Raw genomic sequence first — 25,428 nt, forward strand, 5'->3', positions numbered from 1 at the left:
CTTGACACCCTCTGGTTTTAAGGGTGTCTTGGACAGTCTGTAAATCCCAGAGCGTGGGCTTGTCCAGGCCGTATGCAGAGTGTAGGCATCATGACTGCTCCTGCATGTTGGGCAGCTTCCCCCCCAGATGTGGAAAGGTTGACTGTCTAGGGTTGGGCCCCACCCCACGCCACCACACCACACCCTGCCACACCCCGCCCCACCCCACCCCCAGCTATATGAGGCAGTCTTTTGTAACTGCCCAGAGATCTGAAGGACTGCAGGAGATGAACTAGTACATCTGGCCCAGGGCTCATCCCCAGCACACACACAGAAACACCTAGTATTGCTCTCCTCTGTGAGAGGCAGTGTGTTATCCCTCTTCTCCCTTGACTACCAAGTCCTTAGAGTGTCCCCCAACTATGTGTGCAGCAGATTAACTGTTTGAATTGGCCTTTATGGCGGAATTGAACTCTGCACAGCCTTCATAAAGTTCCTACCCTTTAGCTCAACAGTTCTTTCCCATGAGTTTAGACTAAGGAAATAATCATGTCTATAATAATGTGGGTTTAGACTAAGGAAATAATCATGTATATAATGATGTGGGTTTTTAAGTATATTGGAAAAGAATTCAGGGTGGCTGAGTCTTTCAGTTAGGCCATAAGACCGTGGCCTGAGCCAGCTACTCTAAACCTAGCAGTAGGTCCAGTAGCGCTCTGTTTTTAAAGGTTGATTTATTTGTTCATGTGAGAAGGAGAAGGCATCAGATCACATTACAGATGGTTGTGAGCCACCATGTGGTGGCTGGAAATGGAACTTGGGACCTTAATATAATGTATGTAATACAGAAATGTGGTCAGCAATGAAAATGTTTATAATGTATTGATGAGTCAAAATTTACCCATTATATGAGTCCATATTAGACAATTATATGTTTATACACAGTGTGAATGTCGGTATTTCAGGTAGACTTTTAGTCTTGTTTCTCCAAGGATATCTATAAGTACTGTATTCTCAAAGATAGAAACAAATTTCTTATTTTAATCATTTCTAGTTACATAATGTGAAAAACGGTATATATGTGTGCATACACAGGGAGCAGGCACTGTACTGATTGCGCTGTCTCCCAGCCCAGCCATGAGATGTCCTAGTGACGTGATGCTGTTTCACAGTGTGTGGTCTGGCTCCCCCTGAGTATGATTCATGGGAATTTACAGCTGTCCAGACACAACAAAAACAATCAGAAAATAACAGAATTTACCCTTGCTGGGCATATTGTTACTAAATGATAAAAAACTAAAACTTATGGTATAGTCAGAAAGATCAGAAAGTGTTTAAAATCCTAATTCCAGCACAACCCAAAGAAAGAACTTTAGTTTCAATTTTATTTCATAAAAATATTTTTCTGGGCTGGACTGATGGCTCAGCGGTTGAGAGCACTGACTGCTCTTCCAAAGGTCCTAAGTTCAGTTCCCAGCAACCACATGGTGGCTCACAACCACCTGCAATGGAATCCAATGCCCTCTTCTGGTGTCTGAAGATAGTGACAGTGTACTCACATATATAAAATAAATAAAAATAAACAATATTGGGGTTGGGGATTTAGCTCAGTTGTAGAGCACTTGCCTAGCAAGTGCAAGGCCCTGGGTTCGGTCCTCAGCTCCAAAAAAAAAAAAAAAAAAAACAATATTTTCCATAAAAAACTATAGTTTTGTTCTATTTAACTTTACGTTTTCTTTCTTACTCCCTTGTGTCCTAAAGACATCGGACAGCATACACATAGGCTGCTTGCTAAGGAGAGAAGCTGGCGATGCCCTCTAGATAACACGTGATACTGAGTGACTTGCTTTGCATGTAAAGAAGCTCACTTAATTCTTCACACTACCTTATGGGCCTCAGTGGAAATTTGAGGTTCCTTTATAAACTTAAGCTGGACAAGGCTCTAGAAGAAAGTCCCCTGATGGCAAAGGACTGCCTCAGGAGCTGTGAGTTCTGGATCGTTCCACAGTCCACGAACTCCTGCCATAGACTTGGGGTCACAAACGTTCCAGAACATGTGCTCTCCTCCTTGTCCACAGACGCCCCCCCCCCCCAGGCCTGCAGCTCTCAGATCAGGGTGACCAGATATCAGGTAAGCTGGAACTAGGGTGACTCTTGACTCACTGGTTTCTCCTCCAAGGGGGTCGGCAGCACCATGAACTCCTCCCAGAAGCAGCAAGTCACAGGGTCTTTGGCCACCTGCTGAAGGCCACCACTGGTCATACAGTTGAGGCTGCTTCACCTTCTAAATCCGTAGGTCAACTCTAGTGCCACCGTCCTCTCGGACAGTGACGTGCTGTGCATGACCATCTCAAAAGCGCTGGCTGGGGTGTTCAGGTCTCAAAGGTAAAGGTTGCTGATGGAAGCCATATCTAAGCATACACTGGGCAGCTTCCTTCTAGCCTCTCCAGCACAACTTCAAGGAAGCCACACACCTCCTTGCTGCTGTTCAGCCCTCGCTGAACCAGGCCCGGTTCTCTGTCCTTATTTTCTTCAGCTGTTGTTCCTCTGAATCCCTCTGATCCCTCTGTCCTTCAAAGCACCGGGAGAGGTGAGGCGTCCTGGATCCTGGCAGGACTTGCCTGGGGTCTTGAGCTTGTTGAACTTGTCTGTGTAGCTCAGACAAGTGGAGGCCAAGTGCAGGGAAGCATGCCTGCACTCAGCACTGAGAGGCTGAGGCAGAAGGATTGCAAGTTTGAGTCCAGTGTGGGACACACAGAAGGGCCCTGCCTCAAGACTGAGTCTTCATATGTAAGAACGAGGGACCATGCAAATACATGGCCACTGAAAAAATATTAAACAGTTTGGGTTTGTTGTTTCTGTTCTTTAGCAGTGAGGCCCCATTCAACTCTAGGCACGGCTTGTCTTGCTGCAGTTCAGGAGCAGCTAAAGTTGTTTCTGGAGAAGGGATTCTCCCTTCTTGCAGACCCAAACTCAGCACCAGTGGCCGAGCAGAGGTGAAAGCTCACAGGCAGCCTAAGGCACTGACTGTGCAGAGAGTTTTGGCCCCTGTGCTTGCTTATGTCTGGTGGTAGAGAAAGAGGCCCATGAGTACGAGCTGGGCCCTATGAGGCAGCTTACCGACCTGTGGGAGATTACATTGCAAGTTAATCACTGTGTGGGCGGGACACAGTCCCAGTTTCCAAGTAGAGCTTGAGCTCTTACAGCAAGATGTCCACAGCAGGTGACTGGTCACTGCGCTAGCCCTTACAACACCATTTACAATAGGTGACCTCATCTCTGCACTTAGCTCAGATGTCCGCCTCTGGGACTGGGATAGCTCAGCTGGACCACTCGGTTTCCCTGCCTGAATGTTCCAACCCTCGACTCAGAACCTTCTGGGCAACAGTTTGACTGTCTGCTCTATCCATTTGCCTTTGAAGCCCCTGAGTCATCCTTCCGTGGTGGACACTCCCTGCTCTCCCTTAGGCTGCTTCCTTTTTTTTTTTTTCTTTTTTCTTTTTTTCGGAGCTGGGGACCGAACCCAGGGCCTTGCGCTCGCTAGGCAAGCGCTCTACCGCTGAGCTAAATCCCCAACCCCCTTAGGCTGCTTCCTTATTGAGTGCTACTGAGATAATCACAGTCCCAAGTCATCCTCTGAATGCCCTGATGGAGGGCTGCTGGCCAGGCACTCTTACAAGCTGAGGCACTGGAACCCTGGCGCCCTGAGGCATTGTTAGTAATGTAGCCATGTTAGAGGACTAGGAACCAACCCTAAAGATCCCAGCCAACACCTGGCTCTTTACAGGTTCCTGAGGCTGAGTTCTCTGAAAGTTCACTTCCTTTGCTTCCAAGACTTGGAAAGGGAGCAGGTGATTCCCCAGGCGGCTGTCCTCTTTCTGTTGGACATCAGGATAAGGAAAAAAAGAGGCCCCAAACCTTGTCCTGGATAGAGGGAAATCCGAGATGTTATCAGGGAAGTGGCTTTGAAGCTCTGCAGGCAGTGGAGCAATGGCCCTCTCAGCACCAGCTGCAGAGCCCCACCCCCACCCCACAGCCCCCTTCCAGCAGAGTGGGGGCAGGGAGCCCAATGGGTTTCCAGAGTACCTATGAAGCAGTCACTGCCAGAAATAAAACCAGACTGAAATAACCAGCCTAGGTCAATGAAAAGAGAATCCATCTGCTGCTGCTTAATTGCTTTTACAGCGATTCTGAGGGTATTTGCATTTTGGAAAGCATTCTTCAGACGCCACAGTCTCCCAAGGCAATGTTGAGCCCCAGCTGTGGCACTCTCAACTGAGGAATGCTCCTACTCCATAAAGGACAGGAGCTCCTCCAGACATCCTCCAGCAGCCGGTACCTGAAGCATTCAGAAAATCTATTCTTAAAGCCAGGAGTGGCAGTGCGTGTTTGGAATCCCAGCACTGGGCCACATTGATGTTCAAGGCCAGTCTGGATGATAGCAAGGTCCAAGTCAGCTTAGCTTAGAAAAAGATGCTACCTCAAAGTGAACAAAAAGAAATATCTAATACATACAGAGCTTTTAAAAATTATTTTTTGAGACAAGATTTTGCTCTGTAGCCCTGACTGATCTTTTCTGCTGTGTAGACCACTCTGGCCTTGAGCTCAGAGATCTGCTTGCCTCTGTCTCCCAAGTGCTGAGATTCTAACTGTATACCCCCACACCAACTGTTTGTAATTTTGTTTATGTGTACGTAGGTGTACTTATATGGCACATTCTAACAGTCTGAAAATGGCTGAAGGAAGACCCTAGACTCAAATAGTATGCAAAAACAAAGAGTGTTTATTCTGCAGAAAGAACCAGCATGAGGGGGACAACCATTATCTAAAATGGTGACCCTAGACAAAGGCACAAAAGCCTTCTTATAGGGAACCAGGGGAACTCTCTAGAAGGATTAGATAATCTAAAATTCCAGTGATGGGTGTTAGGGGCTCACAGATGGTGTTGGTCTGTACTCCTGTGTCGAGTGTTCAAGCATGTGATGGGATAGGGCTGCCCAGTGCAGATGCCCCATTCTGAGATCAGAGAGTTCCCCATTCTTATGGTTATCCCCAGGCTGTTCCAGGGGATTTTATGGTCTGTTCCTACAGCTGCTGTCTTATGACCTACTTTCTGGGACTCATAAGTCTATTCCTGAAGCTGGTACCTTAAGGCCTTTTTGGAAATCAGGCCTGGTCCTTAAAATGGAGACAAATGGGGTTCTTAAATGGATGCAAGAGGGGTTTATATTGTCCTTTTAACATAACATGTAAGTGCCCGTGGAAGATGGTGTCGGGTCCCCTGGAGTTGTAGGTGTTCATTTATAAGCTGCTTGATGTGTGTGTGTGTGGGAACAAAACTCAGGTCTTAGAGTTCCTCTTACAAAGTTCCTCCCTCCCCCAATCCTACAGAGAGCAAGATACCAGGGCATCACAAAATAATCTAGTCCATTAATTTAAAAAAAAAAAAATGCAGTCTTGTCTGGCATTATGTGATAACCTAGGCCATTATTTAAACAAAAAAAAAAAAAAAAAAAATGCAGTCTTGTTCTCAGAAGCACATCAAGTCCAGAGTGGCTGTATTGAGGATGTTGCCTTGTGAGGCATTGCCCACTTAAGGTGCTTCACAGGCAGACCTGTGGGGGTCCTGAAGCTCTCAAGCAGGTCTGAGAGTCCTGGTAGAGATAGGATAATGTCTCTGGGAGTTTGCAGGTCTGTTTATTTCTCTAACAAATGAAACTGTGTTCGCTTATAAGAGCTGCACAGTGGGTTGGGGCCCTTACATAAGAAAGTTAATTAATATAGTTGGCAGAGTTTGTGGGGACTTCATCTCAGATAACCAGATGCTGTCTGATATCTGAACAAATACAGCAGAGAGGCCAACCACTGAATGGAAGTTCATGGTCCAGAGGTTTTCCTGACCCAGAATTCCCTGCTACTGTACAGCATTTACCTCATTATAGCCTACAGCATCCATTATAAATGGGAATGATGGCTTAAATGGGTAGTGGAGAACCAAATCAACTGAAAGTCAACTGCTTGGAGGGCGATCTGTTCCTGTGTTCGAGGTTCCATCAGTAACTGAACAGTCCAGGCAGCACAGGACTCCCACTGTGAGAGAGAGCTGCCATGGGACCCCCCCCAAATAAAGCTTGACTTGGTGCATGCAGACAAGACACTTTTATTATTGTTATTGTTACTGAATCAGAATGTTTAAACTGTGTGCTGGAGTAGCACAGGGTTGTTATTGCTGCTGTCATTGGTGTCGCGGTGTGAAGCTATTGTGAAGATAGATTTGTAACCAGATTAGACCTGATACAGCCCCACAGCCTAGCAGGGGAAGATTGCCGCGTCCATCTTAATCCATTCCAGCATGTGGCTAGACAGTAGAAATCATGTAGGAAATAGGTTCCCTGGCTCCGGAAAGGGAAAGCCTTACTGTTTGCTCCGTTCAAAAGAATGCCCCTCTAGCCTTACTGTGGAAGCAGGTCGTGAGTCCATAAACCTAGGATCCCTGAAGCTTGCCGGGCAGCTAGATTTTAAAGTCACTGTGAATTCTACACTCAGAGGGGGGCGGGAGGCTTCCCAGAGAATCCCCGGCGGCATGTCTTGGAGGCATGCTGTTTTGAGGCTTGTTCGTCTTGCACTTTTTGATGTGGTTGGTGGAAGACTGAACAGATTATAGGGATTCCTGACAGAGAACCTACATTGGTGAGCTGGCTGGGCATACTCAAGTGACAATGTGCTGGGCAGCGCCTGCCGGCTTAACCTCCCTAGTGCCAGAAGACAGAGTTCAGCGTGGTGGGTCCTCGCACGGGCCTTCGTAAGCCTCCTGAGTAGCTCCATAGCCAGCTCACACAGCTCAGAGAACTCCAGCGGGACAGAACGTCTCAGGGACTTGTACATGTGGGGTGCTCTCTGGTTGGTAAAATGAATTTAACCTTAGTTGTAGGAAGAAATATTAATGACAATTTGACGGAAAACTCCTCATTTAGTCACTTAAATAATTGTGCATATGCCTTCGGGAAACTGAAGGACAGTAAGAATGAAAGACTATGGGGCCATCGAGATGGCTCAGCAGATAAGGACACTTGCCGCCAAAGCTCATGGCCTGAGTTGAATCCTTGAGGCACTTGGTGGAAAGGGAGAACTGAATCCCCAAAGTCGGCCCCTGATTCCATGTGTGTACTTCAGCCAGTGCACACACAGACACTCATATAACATTTTAAGGAGGGGCTGACAGGATGGCTCTGCAGGTAAAGGTGCTTACTGTCAAGACCGACAACCACATTCAGTTCCCAGAATTTACGTAACAGAAGGGAAAACCTGCTCCTGAAAGTTGACCTCTGACACACACGAAAACACAAAATAAATATAATATAATGAAAAAATAAAAGACTACAGTAGAGCTGGAATTGCAAGCACTCCATGCTAACAGGAACAAGACATGCATGGGAACGCTGGTCTGGCTGTGGCAGTTTCTAGCCTTTGTCCTGTCGCCTTCCCAACATGCCTGTTCTCTGCTGCTGCTTTCCTGTTTCCCTGCTCCTTAAACATCGGCTTCTTCCCATGCTCCACCCTTTCCACAGCTCTCTCTTTATGCTTCAATTTTTCCCAGGCAGCTTCATGTCTGACTCCTTGCCGCTGACCACACAATATACCAGCAGCTCCCAGCATTAACCTTCTAACCTACAGTCCGTATTTCCACTGTCTCCTCAGTGTCTCCGTCAGAATGCGCTGCAGAGTCCCTAAACTTGGCAGACCCCAATGGCCGCAGCTTCATTCTGTCATCCCTTTAACTCGGGTTTTATTTCTTCTTTTAAGTGACATAAGATACTCAGTCATCTAAGCCAGTCACGGTGTCACTCTTTTTTACTGTCCTCCCATCTCAGATAACTGTCCATACATTCCACAGTCCCTGCCTTCTTCAGGCACTGCAGGTTCCCCCTCCCCTCCCCTCCTCTCCCTTTCCCTCCCTTCCCCTCCATCCCCTCCTCTCCCTTCCCCTCCCCTCTCCTCTCTGTTAGCACTGCCCACCTCAGTTCAGTATTCCAGTTTACAAGGGCTGCTGTGACCTGCTCTGAACCTCACCACCTCCTTTACAGCTAATCCTTAGATGCTTGCCAGACAAATCCTTTCTAAATGCCCTGTTGGGCCACTATTCGGGGTCTCCATGTTGTCCGCAGCCCTCAGGCATCACAGAAACTAGACATACAGCATAGGTAAATGCAGAGGACCTAGAGAGAGACACCAAGGAAGAATGGGAGAGCATGGTTCATGTTCAGAATTTTGAACGCCATGGCACAGCTCCAAGAGTCTCGAGTTGCCTCTGGGTCCGAGGTTAGGCCTGAGTCGGGTCTAAGCTGCCGAGCAGAGTGTCTGCAGGTCTCACTGAGGTGAGCACCTTGGCTCTCGGCTTTGAGGAGACTGATGCAGCACTAGCTCAGGTCCTGTCTTGTCTTCAGGTCAGAACATCTCAGCATAAAATGAATGAGTTGTTCCCAGTGAGAGTGTCTCTGTGTTCTTACTGGATCACACAGCATGAGAGTCGGAAGCCTGGAGTCAGGGTTGCCCTACGTCCAGTTCCAGGCCCACCACATACTGTGTGCACCCAGACAGTTAACTGCTTTGAGCCTTGGTTAACGTCCCTGGGTATTTTTTGTTTTTGCTTTTTGTTGTTGTTTTGTTGTTTTTCTTTAACTCACCATTTTGCTGACTTCCTTATATTCTAAGCAGTAAAGTGGTTATATCTTAGATAAAATCTAGCCGTTTTTATCATGTTGATTTAATATCCAAGTGGACTCAGGTATAGCTCTTTTAAGACTTAGAGTGAAAAAGGTTTATTACTTATTTGACTCATAGAAATTAACCGTTTTCTTCCACTTCTGTTGTGCAATGGATACCAGCAGGTAGCCTACGAGAAGGTTTTTGGAGTTTTTTTAGATTTCTTTGAAACATGAATGAGTAATGTTTTGCTGTATGTTTAATTCCAGTGACATGATCATGGCGATAAACTGTCCCCCATGCTTAGTAGCACACGCCTTTCATCCCAGCACACAGGAGGCAGAGCCAGGTGGTTCTGTGAGTTTGGGGACAGCCAGGGCTACTCAGAGAAACCCTGTCTGGGTACTTAACCAGTAAGTCTGCAGAGATCGTAGGGCCAGACTCACTGTCGACCCCACTGTCTGATACTGAGAAAAATAAAATGCTTTTAAAGAGAAAGAACAGTGCACATGACCCAAACACACATTCAAACTTTGCCTCGCGATTGACTTCCATGGACAGTGACTGCTCGGATCTGACAGTCTCAGAAGACTATCTGAAGCAGCATCTCGGGAAGGAAGGAAAATAAGAGGTATAAGAAAATGACTGTTAAGGAAAGAAAGAATATCTAGAACTGCTACTCAGAGGGCAGTGCCCCTTCTTGGTGGGGCTGAAAGGAAAGTCAGGTTGTACTGGAATCCGTTACGTGTCCGCTCTGCCGGATTCCAGTGGCAGGATGCTCTCGGTTCCTGCTCTGCAGGAAGCCCCGGGCAATTGTGTCAGGCTACTCCTCTGCAGAGTATGTAGTTGATTCCTCTACTTCGCCAGTCTTTCTCACGTGTGTATCATACACGTGCATACATGTGTGTATTTGTGCACACAGATCAAGTCTTGGAGATCATTCTGAAAGGTAGGAGGAGAGAAATCATGGGTGATGAATTACTACAAATGCGTATTTGGAAAGCCATGTGCCCAGATGTACAGGAGGTGCAGGATGCTTGGAATAATGCTGTCGTCAGCTCAGGTGATCCTAAAATGCTTTTCCAGTTCCAGTACAGTCTGGTAAAAGGTCCAGCAGTGTCTCCCTCTGTGTCCATCTTTGGCCCTTGACGTAATTACTTTCAAAGCCACTGTTACTTAATTACTTCCTGGCCTTCCACGTGCCCGATATCCTCAAGACTGAAATTATATTCTTTACATCACAAGAGAAAAATCCAGAAGAGCTCAGAGGGACAAAGAAGAGATTCCAACTCACGAATCAGGATTACTGTGGCCAAAACTGGTTCCAAACACCCCCTGGAACCCATCAGCAGGAATCTCATCATTCTGGGTCAACAGCCCTCCAGCTGTTGGAGTGAGACTGTGCAAATCGCATTTCTTGAAAAGAAGCCAGACAGAAGTGCTTGATATTTAGCTGGGTTTTAGGCATGGTCCCGGTGTTCAGATATTAAGTAATCTAATCTGAAACCTTTTACCTGATTCTCTCCACACCCCAGTCAATGACTGCAGGTTGCTAACCCTGGCAGAGGGTGAGAGGCCAGCGGGCATCAGGAGCGGCTCCTGCTTTATTCCTGCCAAAGCCAGGGGAGGTGCATCATCATCTGGCACCTGCCTGCAGACGCTAGCAGAGGGCTAGCCCAGTGCCACCCACCTTGATGTCCAAAGCGGCCTTCTATACCACTCATGATAGGATACGAGGCAGAGCAAATCTGCACCTGCCCCATCCCCACAGCCCACAGTCTGGACCATGCTCAAGGCCCATGTGCACCCTGACCAATCAGATTTAATTTTTGGTTTAGGTTTGGGTTTTTATTTTTTGTTTTTAATCATTCATATATATATATATATGTGTGAATGAACTGGAACTGGAGTTACAGACAGCCATGTGAGTGCAGGAAACAACTCAGGTCTACTACAAGAGTGGCCAGTGTTCTTAACCACTGAGCCATCTCTCTCCAATCCTCTGTTGTATTCTTTAAACCTTCGAGATTATAAGTACAAAATCTACCAATAAATAGATTAAATTATCCATCTTAATGCTTGACTTAAGCTGGACACAGTGGCGACTGCCTTTAATTCTGGCAGATCTATGTAAATTTGAGGCCAGCCTGTTCCAGGCCAGCTAGGACTGCAACATGAGACCCTGTCTCAAAAAAACAACAAAAAACCCAAAGTTTGACACTTACTAACATCTTAGTAGAAGATTAGACAGAACATTTTTGAGAAGTGCCAATAGCCAGATGGTTATGGCTCATGCCTTTAATCCCAGCACTCGGGAGGCAGAGACAGGCAGATCTCTGAGTTCCAGGCCAGCCTACAGGCCAGGGCTACCTTTAAGAGAAACCTTGTGTTAAAAAAATAAAAGAAGGAAGGAGAGAGAGAGAGAGAGACAGAAACAGAGACAGAGAGACAGAGACAGACAGAAGAAGAAGGAGGAGGAGGAGGAGGAGGAGGGGAGGGGAGGAAAGGGGGAGGAGAGGGAGGGAAAGGGGGGGGGAGGGAGGAGAGGATGGGGAGGAGGGGGTCCCGAGGCCAGTAAGCATAAAGGAGTTCCCTAAGTGGTACACTGATCAGCAGTTGAGCTCTGGCCTAAAGACCAGGGAGGCAGTGCACTGGGGAGGGCGAGGCCAGTGGACCAAGAAACAGAAAAGAAACAAATCTGTCCGACGCCAACATCAAGTGAATCAGACAGCTGGAGGCTGACAGGCACAGCAGCCACCATGACAGCCAGCAACCAAAAGCCAGGAACTCTCCAGCCAGCTGCCTGGGTGTCTGAAAGGAAAATTGGCCACCCAGGAAGCACTGCTGTTGACAAACTCACAGTGGGGGATTGGACAGTCTGGTTCCGAATGGCTTACAAAGCTCATCATACACACCTCTGTATGTACAAATAATCCCCACGGTTATTGTTTGGTTTGAGGGTTTATTTGGTTTTGGTTTTGTTTGTTTAATAAAAATTATGACTGAGAACTTCAGTGGCATTGGGACAGACAGGACACTTATTTTGGTTTGTTTTTTTTTTTTTTTTGGTTCTTTTTTTTTTGAGCTGGGGACCGAACCCAGGGCCTTATGCCCCTAGGTGAGCGCTCTACCACTGAGCTAAATCCCCAGCCCCAGGACACTTATTTTGGTTTCTTCTCTAACGCTCTGCAAGTCAGGAGCACATAAGGAAGAGACAGGGTAGATGTCTTTACCAGAACACTTAATAGCGCGGAGGAGAACAGCCACTAATTTTCGTTTCATTATGACACATGAAGTGTATTAATTGTGTTTTGATTGACTCTGAAACACTAAAGCCTGGTGGAGGGGCTTTAGTCACGCACTCAAGGAATAAGTTTGTCTTGGTTGCTGCTGCTGTTGTTGCTGTTGGGGGTGGGGATGGGGGTGGAGGTGGGGGTGAGGATGGGAGTGGGGGTTTAAGCTTCAACTGAATTCTAGCATTTAAGGATGCTTCACTTAGTAATTGGTGTATGAGGCCACATCTTGACGTGGGAGCTGAATAGCTTATAGTACGCCTTCCCATCCTACCAGAGATCAGGGATGAGGGCTTGAAGCCCCCACAGCAGAGTGGCACACACAGGTCACTGCACACAGTAGCAGAAGCAGCGTGGAAAGCTAGATTGTTTAATGGTAAGAGCAGAGGCCAAGGCTTTGACCTCTCAGTGCAGTGGTTGGCTCGCCCTAGACAGGCCTTCTCGATGCAGTAAATAACAGCGTGTTCAAAACAACATGGTGTGCGAGCTTAGCATGTATAACCAGTAACAACCAAAACGGGGGAAAGCGTATCCTACACTGATGGGAAAGCTGAAGCATTTAAGAAAGGAGACATGGCTGGCTGGTTTAGAGCACTGGCTGCTCTTGCAGAGGACCCCGGTGTGATTCCCAGCACCCACAGGCTGTGGACTCCAGTCTTAGGGACTCCAACGCCCTCTTCTGGTCGCCACAAGCACTGCACATGTGTGGTGTGTACATGTGCATGCAAGCAAAACACACATAAAATATTCATTTTTTTAATATAAAGAGGTTGAAATACAAAAACAGGAAAATGCTGGTTTTGCTGGTCACAGAACCCTCTTGGGGTTTTAAGGAGTTAACACTTGATCTAGACAGTGACCTTTTCTGGTTTGGGTATAATTTTAGAGTTAAGCCATTTTTCTGGAGTGACATATGTTTTGACTGATGTGTTCCTTCCATTTTCCTCCCCTTTCTCCTTCCCTACTTGTAGCTCCTCAGAGAAATTTCGAAATTGCCTTCAAGATGTTTGACTTGAATGGAGATGGAGAAGTAGACATGGAGGAGTTTGAGCAGGTAAGTCGTGCTGACTTCGGTTTTTAATACTTCTTAGCCAGTGGGGACTGAGCTGTAAGTGCAGGCTCTGGTGAAGGCTGTGGCAACCGCAGACCAAGAAAGCTCACTTGTGTGTGGAGGGAGGCCACTCTTGTTAGTCCCCAAAATTAACGCTTCTCAAAGACCGAAGACATTGCCCGCATTTTCTTCTTTTATACCAACTTTGTGTATCATAAGTCATCCTAATATATTTAGATGTCAAGAATTTGCATATGAGGTGGCTCAGTAATTAAGAGCACTTGACACTCTTCCAGAAGATCTAGATTCCATCCATTCCCAGCACTCCCATGGTGGATCATCACTAACTCTAACTCCAGTCCTGGGGGACCCAAAGCCCTCTCTGGTCTCTGCAGGCACAACAGCCATACGCATAAAATAATTTAAATCAAAGACCTTTTGGACAGCCATGCCACCTCTTGCCACATCTGGAGTAGACTGGGAAGTGTGGCATGCTCAGACCTACTGAGACACAGACAGTGTTGCTGGAAAGATGACTGTCCTTGTAGGAGAGGTCTTGCACCATTCTGCCCCACCAGCCCAAGCAAATCCTCTGTTCCTGAAAACAAGCTCTACAGGAGGCTTCCCAAGACAGAATCCCCATTCTCTTCCTCCATGCCACTGCTCAACTATGTGTGCCTCAGTCTCCTCATCTATAAAATGGGGATAATAGGACATGGCTCCTGAGGTTGTAGTGTGGTACAGTGTTCACACAGAGTCTGCAGGGGAACCTTTCCTGTGTCACCATCTCGAGTCTAAGGGCGGGATACCGTTCTGTTCTAGGTTCAGAGCATCATTCGCTCCCAGACCAGCATGGGCATGCGTCACAGAGATCGTCCAACTACTGGGAACACCCTCAAGTCTGGCTTATGTTCGGCCCTCACGACCTACTTTTTTGGAGCTGATCTCAAAGGGAAACTGACCATTAAAAACTTCCTGGAATTTCAGCGTAAACTGCAGCATGACGTTCTAAAGCTGGAGGTAGGTGTGGCCTGAACGAGGTAATCGCCTGCGTGCACACAGAGCCGGGGCTCAGGGGCCTGAAGGCTTCCTTGCAGGCTCCCTCCAGCCGTGAGAACTGATGGGTCTGAGCTTCCTGGTTGATCTGTAAGCCAGAGGCCGATGGGAAATGCCGCACTCTGCAGGAAGTGTCGTGGAGTAGTGTGGTTCCAGGACAGAAGCAGAGATGAAAAGATTATAAATCTTAGTCGTCTTTGGATCCCCCATTTGAGGAGAAAGAAATGTGGGTGTCAGAGCAGTCCTAGCCCTCAACATGTTTGCCAGTGTCATGCTCATTACATGGAAGGCACCAGAATGTAGAGGGAAAGGGATAACAGCCCCTCCTATGAACATTTGCAAAGGCGCTAGCAGCTGGAGGCGCGGGCTGTCAGGGTGAAGTCCCCTGCTCAGGGGTGCAGAGGCGTCCGTCTCGTGTGCTTGGAGATTCACACGCTCACTTCTCTGAGAGGGCTAATGTTTTCACTGTGTCTTGACCAGTAGGCCTTGGGGTTTGCTATTGGTTCTATTCAGAGCATCCATCAAACACATATATGTGCTTTGCCTAGAGATTTAAAATGCCCTAATTTTTAGAGATTTGTAAAAAATTCCCTTACAACCTCCTAATTCCAGCATAATCCCTACTTTAATATTATTTGAAATTTCAAAACATTAAATAGTGCCACTAAAAGGACATGAAAAGAAGGCTGACGCTTCACTTAGACCCATGCGTGTCTTCTCTGCCCTCCGCTTTCCCGTGCCTGCCTGACTCAGTTACAGCAGTTGGGAAATCACGGCCTAATTGCAGTTGGTTATAAGCCTGCTCTCTGACGTTCATGATCCGGGGGGGAGAAGGCTGGGTTAAAGCGGATCAAGCTTTAGGATTTGCTTCTGTCTTAATTTGTAAGTGATCTGATGAATAGCTCTACACCTACAATCCCAGCACTTAGAAAGCCAAGACCAGGAGGATTGCCATGAGTTTGAGGCTAGCCTGGGCTACATAATGAGTTCCAGATCTTCTTGGGCTCCATTGTGAGATCCTATCTCAAAAAACCAAACAAAGCAGCAAGCTGGCACTGTGATTCTGGTGCCAGAGGGAGAGGCAGGAGCATCAAAAAGTCAAGGCATCTTCAGCTACCTGGAAAGCTCAGGGCCATCCTGAGCTACACGGGACCCTGGAATAGATTCCTACAGTTAACCAGGACTTCTCATGGAGGCCTGTAATTTTGAACTAGCACTGCACCTGCAGTAAAGGTCAGCAGAGAAGCTGCAGAGCTGCCTCACTCCCTCTAACTTCTAACTCTGTGCGCACAGAGGAACTTCTAGTTCTTCACAGTCTAGTACTTCACCAAAAAGATTTGAACAGTAATTGAAGCAAAGCAATTATGTAATCAGCTCTCGTGTAATCAGGAAATTAGTCATAATGCCTGTTTTAACTTTTATATTACATTTATTGATTGATGTGTGGGCTGGGGACCAGAGGACAGTTTATGGGGGTCGATATTTCTCTGTGCATGTGTATCTCGGTGCTCACTCAGGTCATGAGGCTTCCTGGCAAGCGCCGTTTCTCCAGCCCATCATATTCTAGTCAGGTGCCATTTTGCTTTAAAATTTTTTGCTAGACAAGATCTCACCATATAATTCTGACTGATCTGGAACTCACTGAGTAGCCCAGGCTAGCCTCAATCAGCCTTCCCAGGACTGGCGTCAAAGGTGTACACCACTATGCCTGGCAACATTTAAAGAAAACAAATTTCTTTAGTCCTACACAGAGGACTATCATCAGGAAAACCTCAGGACTCATATATGTAAATATTCATGCTATCGTAGCCTGAATCCCTTACCTACATACTTGGTAACAATGGTATTTTATACTTTTTATTTACTTTTCTCTTTTGATTTTAGAATATTTGCATATGTGTATCTTGAGGAGATGGAAGTTTGTATTGAACTGTATATATTTAAGTCTAATATCTATAATATATGTATATATATGTATATATATATACTAGAGTGTTACAATTATATGTGTGTTTGCATATCTATATATATACATATATGCAGCATGCTGTGCCCTTGTAAAATTTGTATTCTAAATGGAATATTTCAGTCTGTTCCTCAGTACAGAAGCCAGTAGTAGACCTCATCCAACAATTTTTGTAAAAGAATCTGTATGCTCTAGACCTTATGTCCTATATCTAGAGCCCTGGAAAGAACAATACAGCAGAGGGCTGATCAGGTGGCTGGCCACAGTCCAGCTGCGCACTCCTAAAAACATGAGTTGGTGCTGAAGACACAGGACCCTGGGCTGTTTTCTAGTTAGATGTTATCACCCTAAATCCCTTCTTTCCACATCATGACACAGCCCGGTGACTAAAGGCCTTTGGACTGGTAGCTCTCTTCCTCAGACTTTCAACCATCAGTGCTGTCTTCCCACGAAATAAGTATCCCTTTGAGGAAGTCTAGCTAGCAGACAGTGCTGGCCCTGGCTCTAATGAGGCGATGAATTAGTTATTCTCTCGGAGCCTGGCTACTCATTCATAAAACAGTTAAGTGAGTCAGTGTTTTGTTGTGAGCTGAATCATGTCCCTCCAAAATCCAAATGCTGTAGCCCATTACCGTTTGGATTTGAAATGTCTCCCTGGGTTAATATTTGGAATATGGGTTCCCAGTTGATGGCACGATTCTGAATGCTGTGGACCTTCTGGAGCTAGAGCCTGGCTGGCAGACGTAGGTGCCCACGAGCAAGGCTTTGGAGGTCACAGCCACCTCTGGTTCAAGCCTAACCCCTGGCTCTGCTTCTTGGCCTGGACCTTGTGAGCAAACTTCACCCCGTGCTTCTGCTGACACTGGCTCCGCCCACTGTGCCTTCCCACCATAATGAGCTGAAATATCTCTTAAAACCACAAACCAAAATCTTTTCTCCCTCGAGTTGTTTCTTTCAGGTTATTTAGCCACCATGATAGAAAGGCCCCCATAGCCATGACACTGCTTGCTGTCTCAGAAGATGGCCATAATCAGAGACAGTGCAAGAACAAGTAACTAGTGCAAAGAAAGCCACCGGATGGGGTCCAGAGCCATCTGACTTTTGCCATTATTAGAAAACAATGGGCACATCAGGAGACACAGGCAGGCGATGATGGAGAAGCAGTCTGGGCAGCCACCCACAAACCAAGTAGAGTGCAGCACTTAGACCGTCCAGAACCCTGAGAAAACGGGTTTCTGCTATTGAAGCCACGCAGTTACAGAACATTGTCAGGGCAGCCCCGTCACACTAGCGCACAGCCGCGTGCCAGCAGCCCTTGGCCAGTGCTGTGCCTTAGTGTCTTCACAGTGGTGTCTGCTGTCCGTCTGCCCTGGACAGACACAGGCAGCTGCACACCAGCAGGCTTCCCAGCCGAGAGACCCAAAGGCTGTTCATTTACTTTGGAATCATTTCCTCAGAAGACGTCTGGAAATAGCAGTAAACCTGTTTTCTATGAAGCACTTCTAATTTCACTCTTCTAAGTTTGGGGGATTTCTCCCTTCACTGAGCATGAAATAAAATCTCATCATCACCGCTAAGAGGCAGGTGGAGATGATTAATAAATCTCAATACCTTTGCTATGAGCTTTATAATTCCATCACTCTTTCTGCCTCTTACTAGTTTATTCCATGGCTTACCTCCTTTAAAACCTGAGATCAAGGAGATTTATGGGTCCATTTAGCTGCTCCTTTCTGCCTTTTTCTCAGAACAGCAGTTTTGAGAATAAAGGAAGTTTGATCCATCACTCTGAGATTCCAGAAGGTGAGAGGAGGGAACGCCTGTGAACGTTATACCCGGTGTCTGCTCTGATCCAGGCACTTTGCATATCGTAACTTTTCTTTTGAGACAGGTTCTCTTGGCTACCCTGGAACTCCGAGGTTCTGCCTCCTGAGTACTGGCATTAAAGCTTGCACCAGCTGACCCTTGAATTCACTCTCAGAGTCCGTGTGATGTAGGATAGGATACACCATATCACAGGTGTAGACACAAACTGTAACAGCCACAGCGGCCGTGTGGTAGTGTCAGCTCCAAGCCAGCTACGTTCACGCTTCCTTTAGACTGAGCTATTTCTGTTCCTTACTTGGTTGGTTTTTATTTGTTTTGTTCTTTTTAGCCTGGATTATGGTTTCTATGGAACTCAACAAAACAGTTTGGATTTTAGGGGCTGAAAAAGACCAAAGTTCTCTCATCCTGCTTTCTCCACAAGTCCACTTTCTGGCTTCTTTGCTACCCAGGTGTCACTCCTAGGACAGAGGAGAAATGCCCTGTTGTCTACTGTTTGTAAGCCCTTACCCAAGCCAGCTGTGTCTGGTCGTCAGGAGAATAACTATTGCTGAGCCCCGTAGTGTCTGAATGCTCTCACCTTCCGACAGCCTTTGTCTATTCCACCCATCCCCTCCCTCTGTTTGAGAACAACAGCAACAAAAACAAGGTTTTAAAGAAGTAATGTAAGAATAAAAGTCGCTTTCTTAAAACTTTTATTTTAGGTTAAGAATTCCATCTAAGGCTGCCAGAGTCGAGAGAGCAGGGTTCCTTGGAGACAGGTGCGGAGTCTAATTCCAGTTAATATATTCATTGATTTCTCGAGGACTGTAGCAAGGAAGAAGTCAATCAAAATGAAAGATAGTAGAGAATTCTTTGAAAGATTATGTTTAATTTTAATTTGGGGGAGAGGAACTGTCATGTCAAAGAGAAGTAAAAAATTAATTTATGCAAGAATAAAGACTCTAACTAGAATATACAACAAAGAAACTATGAAATAAGTTGGGGTCTGTGTGGACAATGTGTAACCAGCCAATCACTGTGAAACCTCAGGAAAGATAAGCACCAGTTACCTAAAGATAAGTGAGGTACAATCACTGTCACACACACACACATACACACACACACACACACACACACACACACACACAATTACCTTGTTTAGTAGGAAAAAAAAAAAATCTAGAAGCAGGGCACAACGAAATAGGCTAATTATTCACCGCTATCAGTAAAACAGAGCAGCCCAGCAGTGGCTTGGAGACTAAAGATGCTTTGACCTGAGTCCAACCCAGAGCCACATGGAGGCAGTGTGTGGGGTCCACTTAAATCCACATAAATCCATGTTAACCCAAACAGCAGGTCAGTGGTCAATACAGATGACAAAAATGTACTGTAATCAAGCCGCTACCGATGGATCAAATCCACAGAACAGACTCGAGCTGAACTGTGACCCTGGAGAGAAATTGCACAGAATATTTAAAGGATGAGACCTCAAAGCGAAGGCGAGCAGGGCGGGCCATAACCTTGGCAAACCAACCATATTTTGACATAAGAGGTTAAGCAAGGGAGTTTTCACCAATCAGGTTAGGAGTTGGTCCCTGGGACATGAACTTGTTTGACCCTGCCAGCCAAATGGAGAGGTTGCCCTTGAGATGCCTGAACTCAGACAATTGTTTCCCTATAATATAAGGTTCCAGGATTCGCTGAAGAATGACACCCAGGACTCAAATAGTATGTAAGCGCAAAGAGTGTTTTATTCTACAGGAGTCCAGCATGCTGGGGTCTCCCATTACCAAGACAGAGAGATCACCAAGTGAGCACATTCCAGGGTAGATGAGCTTTATCTTAACTCTAGCTCTAGGCATTCCAGAACCATTCTCAGAGCGTGAAGTCTGGAGACTGCTGCTGACCCATTGTCCTTGCCTCAGGCCAAATGTCAGGGCAGCCTCTGAGAGCAGGACTTGCCTGGACTTGCCCAGTTCTTGGAAACAGAAATTTAGGCCTAGTCTCTTTGACTGCCAATTTGAAGCCTGTCATGGAGTCAGCCTAGCCTTCTCAATCATAGAAGCTGTTCAACTACTGGGAAGTCCCCAGCTCTCCCAGGACCTGGGACCTGGAATTTAGTTTCTCCCTGTGATTAAATGGAGTCTGAAAATGAAATGGTAGTGCTTAGATTAAGTTTCTCTTGCTTGTTCCCAAAAGCAGAGAGAGAGAATTGACTCTACAAGGTTGTTCTCCAATCCCTACAAGTGCACCATAGCACGTGGGCCTGTGCACACACATACAACCCGAATAAATAAATTATTTAAGGATTAGAGAAAATTAGATCAATTTGACTTTTTTTCCCCCTCTTCTAACCTATGCGATCTGGTGATCAAATTCAGGTTTTCAGGCTTGGTGGCAAAGGTGTTTACATACTAGCTGGCTTGCCTGCCTGTTGTTGTTCTCAGTTCTGGATCTAACCTAAATCTGGCCGAAACCAGGTGAGCGCTCTGCCACCGTGCTATATTCCAGCCCTAAGGGATTCATTTCAGCCAAGCAGCATTTTTAAGACTTCAAAGTGCCTAAGGAGACCCTAGAATCGTGTTTGAATCCATCAAGGCATATCTGTGTGTGTCTAACAGTACAGCCGAGGGCCCATTGCCTAGGAGAGACAGACTCACAACAAAGGCCAAATGGTTTCAGAAAAGGAGAGGAGGCAGGAAGTCCTTCAGCCAGGCACTCCAGGAGCTAGAATGTTCTTGGTAGTCTTACAGCCAACATTTGTTCTGTTTTTGGGTTTTGGTTCTTCTGTTTTCTAGAGGAAATTACTTCATATGTGAATTTTATGATGAGAGTTGACTCTTTTTTATTTGTTTTTCCTTTGGCTTTTTGAGACAGGATTTCCTAGCATAGATCTGGCTGGCCCAATAGCACATTTTGTAGATCATGCTGGCCGCAAACTTACTCTCCTTGCTCTGCCTTCCAAGCACTGGTTGTAAGCATGCACTACCAAGCCTGCCAGGTCCAGAGTTGACTCTTTCTTTTTTCCTTATGATTTATTCGTGTATTTGATGTGCATTGGTGTTTTGCCTGCATGTATGTCTGTGTGAAGATCCCCCTGGAACTGAAGTTACAGACAGGTGTGAGCTGCCATGTGGGTGCTGGGAACTGAACCAGGGTCCTTTGGGAAGACCAGCCAGTGCCCTTAGCCACAAAGCCCCACAGAGCTGACTCTTAATTACATTCCAGAAAACAAAGTGGAGCTTTCATCGGGCTTGCTTCTCTTTTACTCTTTTGCTTCTACAAAGCAAAATATAGATGATAATAAATGTATAGTTTCTTATTCCATCCTTGGTTTCAGCTTGAATTATTCAATAAAAAGGTACTTTACTCCTTTAAGTATTTATAACTTTAACAAGCAAAGTATATATTTAAAGGGGTTTTTTTATTGTTGTTTGTACTTTTAAAAAAAAGCAGCCTCCTTCCTTATAAAGTAAAACAACTTTTATATTTGGTTATAAAAGTATTTTACTAATAATTTTTTGTGGGAGGGAAAAACTACTTATTCAGCATGAAATTTTGTCAAAGTGTTGAGAGAAGATGGGAGCAAGCATTTTCATAAATGTGAAAAAGTGGATTTGGTTTTTCACCAGAAACTGAATTACCATGGCATTACAGACTGTGGGAAGATGCTGCATAAGGGACTCGGGATAAGAGCCCAGGCTGCTTGTCCCAAGGATCTGGGTTCAACTCCCAGGACCCGCCTAGTGGCTTACAACCATTTTAATTCTAGCTCCAGGGATCCAGTGCCCTCCTCTGGCCTCCATAGATATCAGGCACACACACACACACAGTGCACACATGCATATGCAAACATATCCATATGCAAAATTAAAATATATTACAGTGCAAAATATAAATGTAAAAGTAGAATTGTAATGCCAAAACAAATTGTAGGGAAATAGGAAAACCACAATTCCAGTATATATGTCTTCACCCCAGGAAACTCCTCTTGCAACTTTAACAATATCATCATTCCAAATAACATACATACATGCATACATATGCATTCATGAATACTTAACATGTATCTACATGTGCTCATACATATATTTGTGTGTGTGCTCATACATATGTGAATGTGTGCTCTTACATGTGTGTGTGCTTATACATATGTGTATGTGTGCTCATACATGTGTAGGGTGGGGCTTTTTTTAATCTCTTTCAAGTTCTTTATTTGTTGTCTTAGTCCTTAAATCTAAAGATTTATCTATAAAGAAAAAAATCAACAAATTGGATCAGTAGCATGATCTATACACACCAGGGGTTAATTATAGAACCAGAGAAAATTTTTTATGGTTTTTATTTTGTTTTGTTTTTGGTTTTTTTTTTCTTTTTTTATGGTTGCTTGGTTGATGGTGGTTGTAGTGGTTGTAGTGGTTGTCGTTGTTGATACAGGGTTTCACTATGTAGCCCTGGCTGTCCTGGAACTCACTTTACAGACCAGGCTGGATCAAACTCACAGAGGTCTGCCTGTCTCTGGCGGGCACCGCCATGCCTGGCTCTGCAGCAGGAGATTTTAGAAGAGATCACTGCTTTGAAAACTAGAGCAGGGCTGGAGTTGATAGCACACACCTATCATCGCACTTGGGAGGTAGAGGAAGGAGGATAAGGAAGTCAAAGCCATCCTCAGCTATGGAGTGAAATTTAGGATAATTTAGTTTTCCCTAATTGTTTTTATTCTTTGGTTGTTTTGAGGAAGGGGCTATCTCAGGGTAGCAGAGTCCAAGCTAGCATAACTTCTGGGCTCAGGTCATCCTCCTGCTGTGGCCTTCTGAGGAGGTAGAACTAAGTCAGATTCATCACTGAAGGACCAACAAGTGCTGAAGGTTTATCTTGCCCTGATTTACAGGTAACTATGCAATCCCAAAGTCAGTGGACGTCCGTGGTACCTTTACAATATTTGACAGTTTCCAGGATTTTTCTGTCAACCAATACTCTTAATGCTACATTCTAAATTCATTTTAAACTGGCCACAAGAAAAAAATCGAACTCATAAATAAATCATGAAGATTTGATCTTCCTCTTGGGAAACATCTCTTGACTGTCACTCAAAGTTGTAGCAGCCCTTCTTCAGTAGAACACACGTCCTTCTCAGCTTCACAAGGTCATAGGTCATTCATTTGTGCTGGTTGGATTTTAACTAGAGTTGCGGTGCAGCAGTGTGAGGAGAAGCCTCACAGATCACAGCCCACTGATTAGCCATACATATCCTAGCTGGTGCGCTCTGTGCTGTAGACCTGCGGCTGTCCAGCACATTAACAACCAGGGGGTGTAAGCCACCGCCCTCGGGAGTCAGGCTGTTCTAGTTGTGCCCAGCTCTGTGTTTCCTTTGTTCTTCACAGTGCTGTGAGGTTGGCATTGTAATCCCATATTTAAAAAGTGTGGAGACGGGGGCTGGAGAGGTGGCTCAGTGGTTAGAGCATTGACTGCCCTTCCAGAGGTCCTGAGTTCAAATCCCAGCAACCACATGGTGGCTCACAGTCATTTGTAATGGGATCCGATGCCCTCTTCTGGTGTTTCTGAGGACAGCTACATTGTACCCACATATTTAAAGTATGGAAACTGAGGCAGAAAGAGGTTAATGTGCCCCAGATTCACACATACAGAGGGTGGGCCAGAGATTGTATTCCTGGCAGTCAAGCTCTTCCAACTTGCAGTAGTACAGGATCTGTACTCAGTGTGGAAGATACGAAAAGAAACAAAGCATTACTTTAAGCTTCTGAAGGGAAAATGAGCGAACCAGAATTGTATTTTATTTATTTTGAGGCAAGGTTCCACTATGCAGCCCTACTTAGTCTAAATTTGGTAATTTAGCCTCAGCCTCCCAAGTGCACCACCATGCTCAACCCCAGACAGTTTCTTACTTACAGTGTCATGCGTGGAATCCCTGGTAGAAGTGATGAGTGTCTGGTATGAGTCATGTAAGTCAGTCTGTGTCCCCCTTAACTCTGAGGTGCGTTCTGTCTGCAGAAGAGGCTGTCTTGTCGTCTGCTGTTTACCCTAGTGTGGAAACTGTGAAAAAGGGGCAGGACAACCCTGGGACTGCAGCCGGGGAGAGCAGTGGGGAGAGTGGCCATCCTCAGCAAGTCTGTCCCAGACCTCGAGTGAATGGATGACCCTCCTGTACCTTCTAGGCTGGTCCTGCAAAAATATTAGAGGTGCAGACAGACAGAAAGACGAAATTAGTGGGCAAGGTCAATGAATAGAAACCTGTAGGTTTCCCTAAGACCCAGCTGAGCCTAGAGACAGACTAAGTTTGCTGCCTCCTGATCGGCCCTCAAGTGAGGAAACTCACTAGGCATGGTGGCACAGTACGAGCAGTCAGGAGGCTTGCGGGGGGAGGGGGGGTGGCGGGCAGCCATAAGCTATACCTCCTTTCTCAAGTAAAACAGAAGAATGAAGCATGAGGAAACTTTAACAAAACGTTTAGGATATGTAAGTTCTCCCCCCACACCCATAGCAGTGACTAGCTGCAGATGCTTTTCAGAATTAGAGTCTTTAGAGCTCTGGAAGGAAATGCTTAGAAGAAAAACAGCAAGCTTTAACCTCTGTCTGTTGGTAGGGTCCCTGCAGTCTAGACAGCGTCTTAGGAGCCAGAGCCAGCTTTGCGGTTACTCAAGAATAAGTAATGCACCATGCCCCGCCTGTTGACCTGATGCTCTAAGCAGATGCCTCGTGAGAGGATCGTGCCGTCTCCTGAGTTCAGCATAGGCGTGGATGTGCCTCGAGCCCCTCCCGGTTCTCATTACTTTCCTCAGGATGTCTTCTCTCGGTCCACGCCCACTCTCCTGTTTGTTTTCTGTCAGCCTACCCCACAAGGACACAAATGTCTTTTCTTATTAAAGCTTAGGCTAATGAAATATAAACGACTTCAGTCGTTTCTCAGAGAGGGGAAGAGATTTGTGAAAATAGAAGAAAGGAAAACACATCACGGGAAATGGCGCAGCTTCGAAGGTGTCAAGATGGCGCACTTAGAGAATAAAGCAGAGCGGGCGGCCAGCTGTGAAGGGCTGTGTGCTGAGTGAGCTGTGAGCACCTCCTCAGCGCTGGTGCCTCAGAAAGCTCACTGAGGCTTAAACTGAGGTAGCGTGGGGGGGATCTGGATCTCTAGAAAGGTCCATCTACCCGCACTGTGGATTAGTGAAGGAGGGAGAGCCTATTAAATAGTTATAGTGTGTATCCAAGGAGAAAGTACTACGGTAATCTTAGGAAAGAGAGAAGGAAAGGGGTTAGTTTGAGAAATCCTAAATAAAAGGTTTTTCTGGACTTGACATCCAGGAGAGGAGAGGTTCATTCAGGCGATGCCACACAGTGCCACAGAGAAGAGGGGACAGCTGGCTCCTTAGACAGGTCCCATGTGCTGTCCTGAAGAACCCGTGGTAGCCTCCAGAGTGCTGAGGCTGCAGGGATGAGCCATACTGCTTGGCTCCGGCTGCAGTCTTGTCTACTGGGCTTTGGCATTCAGAGTGACAGCAACCGTAGTGATACAGTTGGAGGCGTAGCTGGAGGACCCCCAGTGTATCTAGATCACTAGT

At 46.0% G+C, this 25,428-nt stretch overlaps 1 protein-coding gene across 3 annotated transcripts in view; it reads left to right on the forward strand.

Moving 5' to 3' along the window:
• Micu1 (mitochondrial calcium uptake 1) overlaps nucleotides 1-25,428 on the forward strand; it is a 150,941-nt gene that overhangs the window by 68,862 nt on the left and 56,651 nt on the right. For all 3 annotated transcript variants that reach the window (XM_032889179.1, XM_032889180.1, XM_032889181.1), the window contains 2 exons: nucleotides 12,947-13,029; nucleotides 13,849-14,046. In XM_032889179.1, the coding sequence (XP_032745070.1) occupies nucleotides 12,947-13,029; nucleotides 13,849-14,046 (281 nt within the window). The remainder of the gene's footprint in view (nucleotides 1-12,946; nucleotides 13,030-13,848; nucleotides 14,047-25,428) is intronic.

The sequence above is a fragment of the Rattus rattus genome, chromosome 18 (assembly GCF_011064425.1).
Source record: "Rattus rattus isolate New Zealand chromosome 18, Rrattus_CSIRO_v1, whole genome shotgun sequence".
NCBI classification, from domain to species: domain Eukaryota; kingdom Metazoa; phylum Chordata; class Mammalia; order Rodentia; family Muridae; genus Rattus; species Rattus rattus.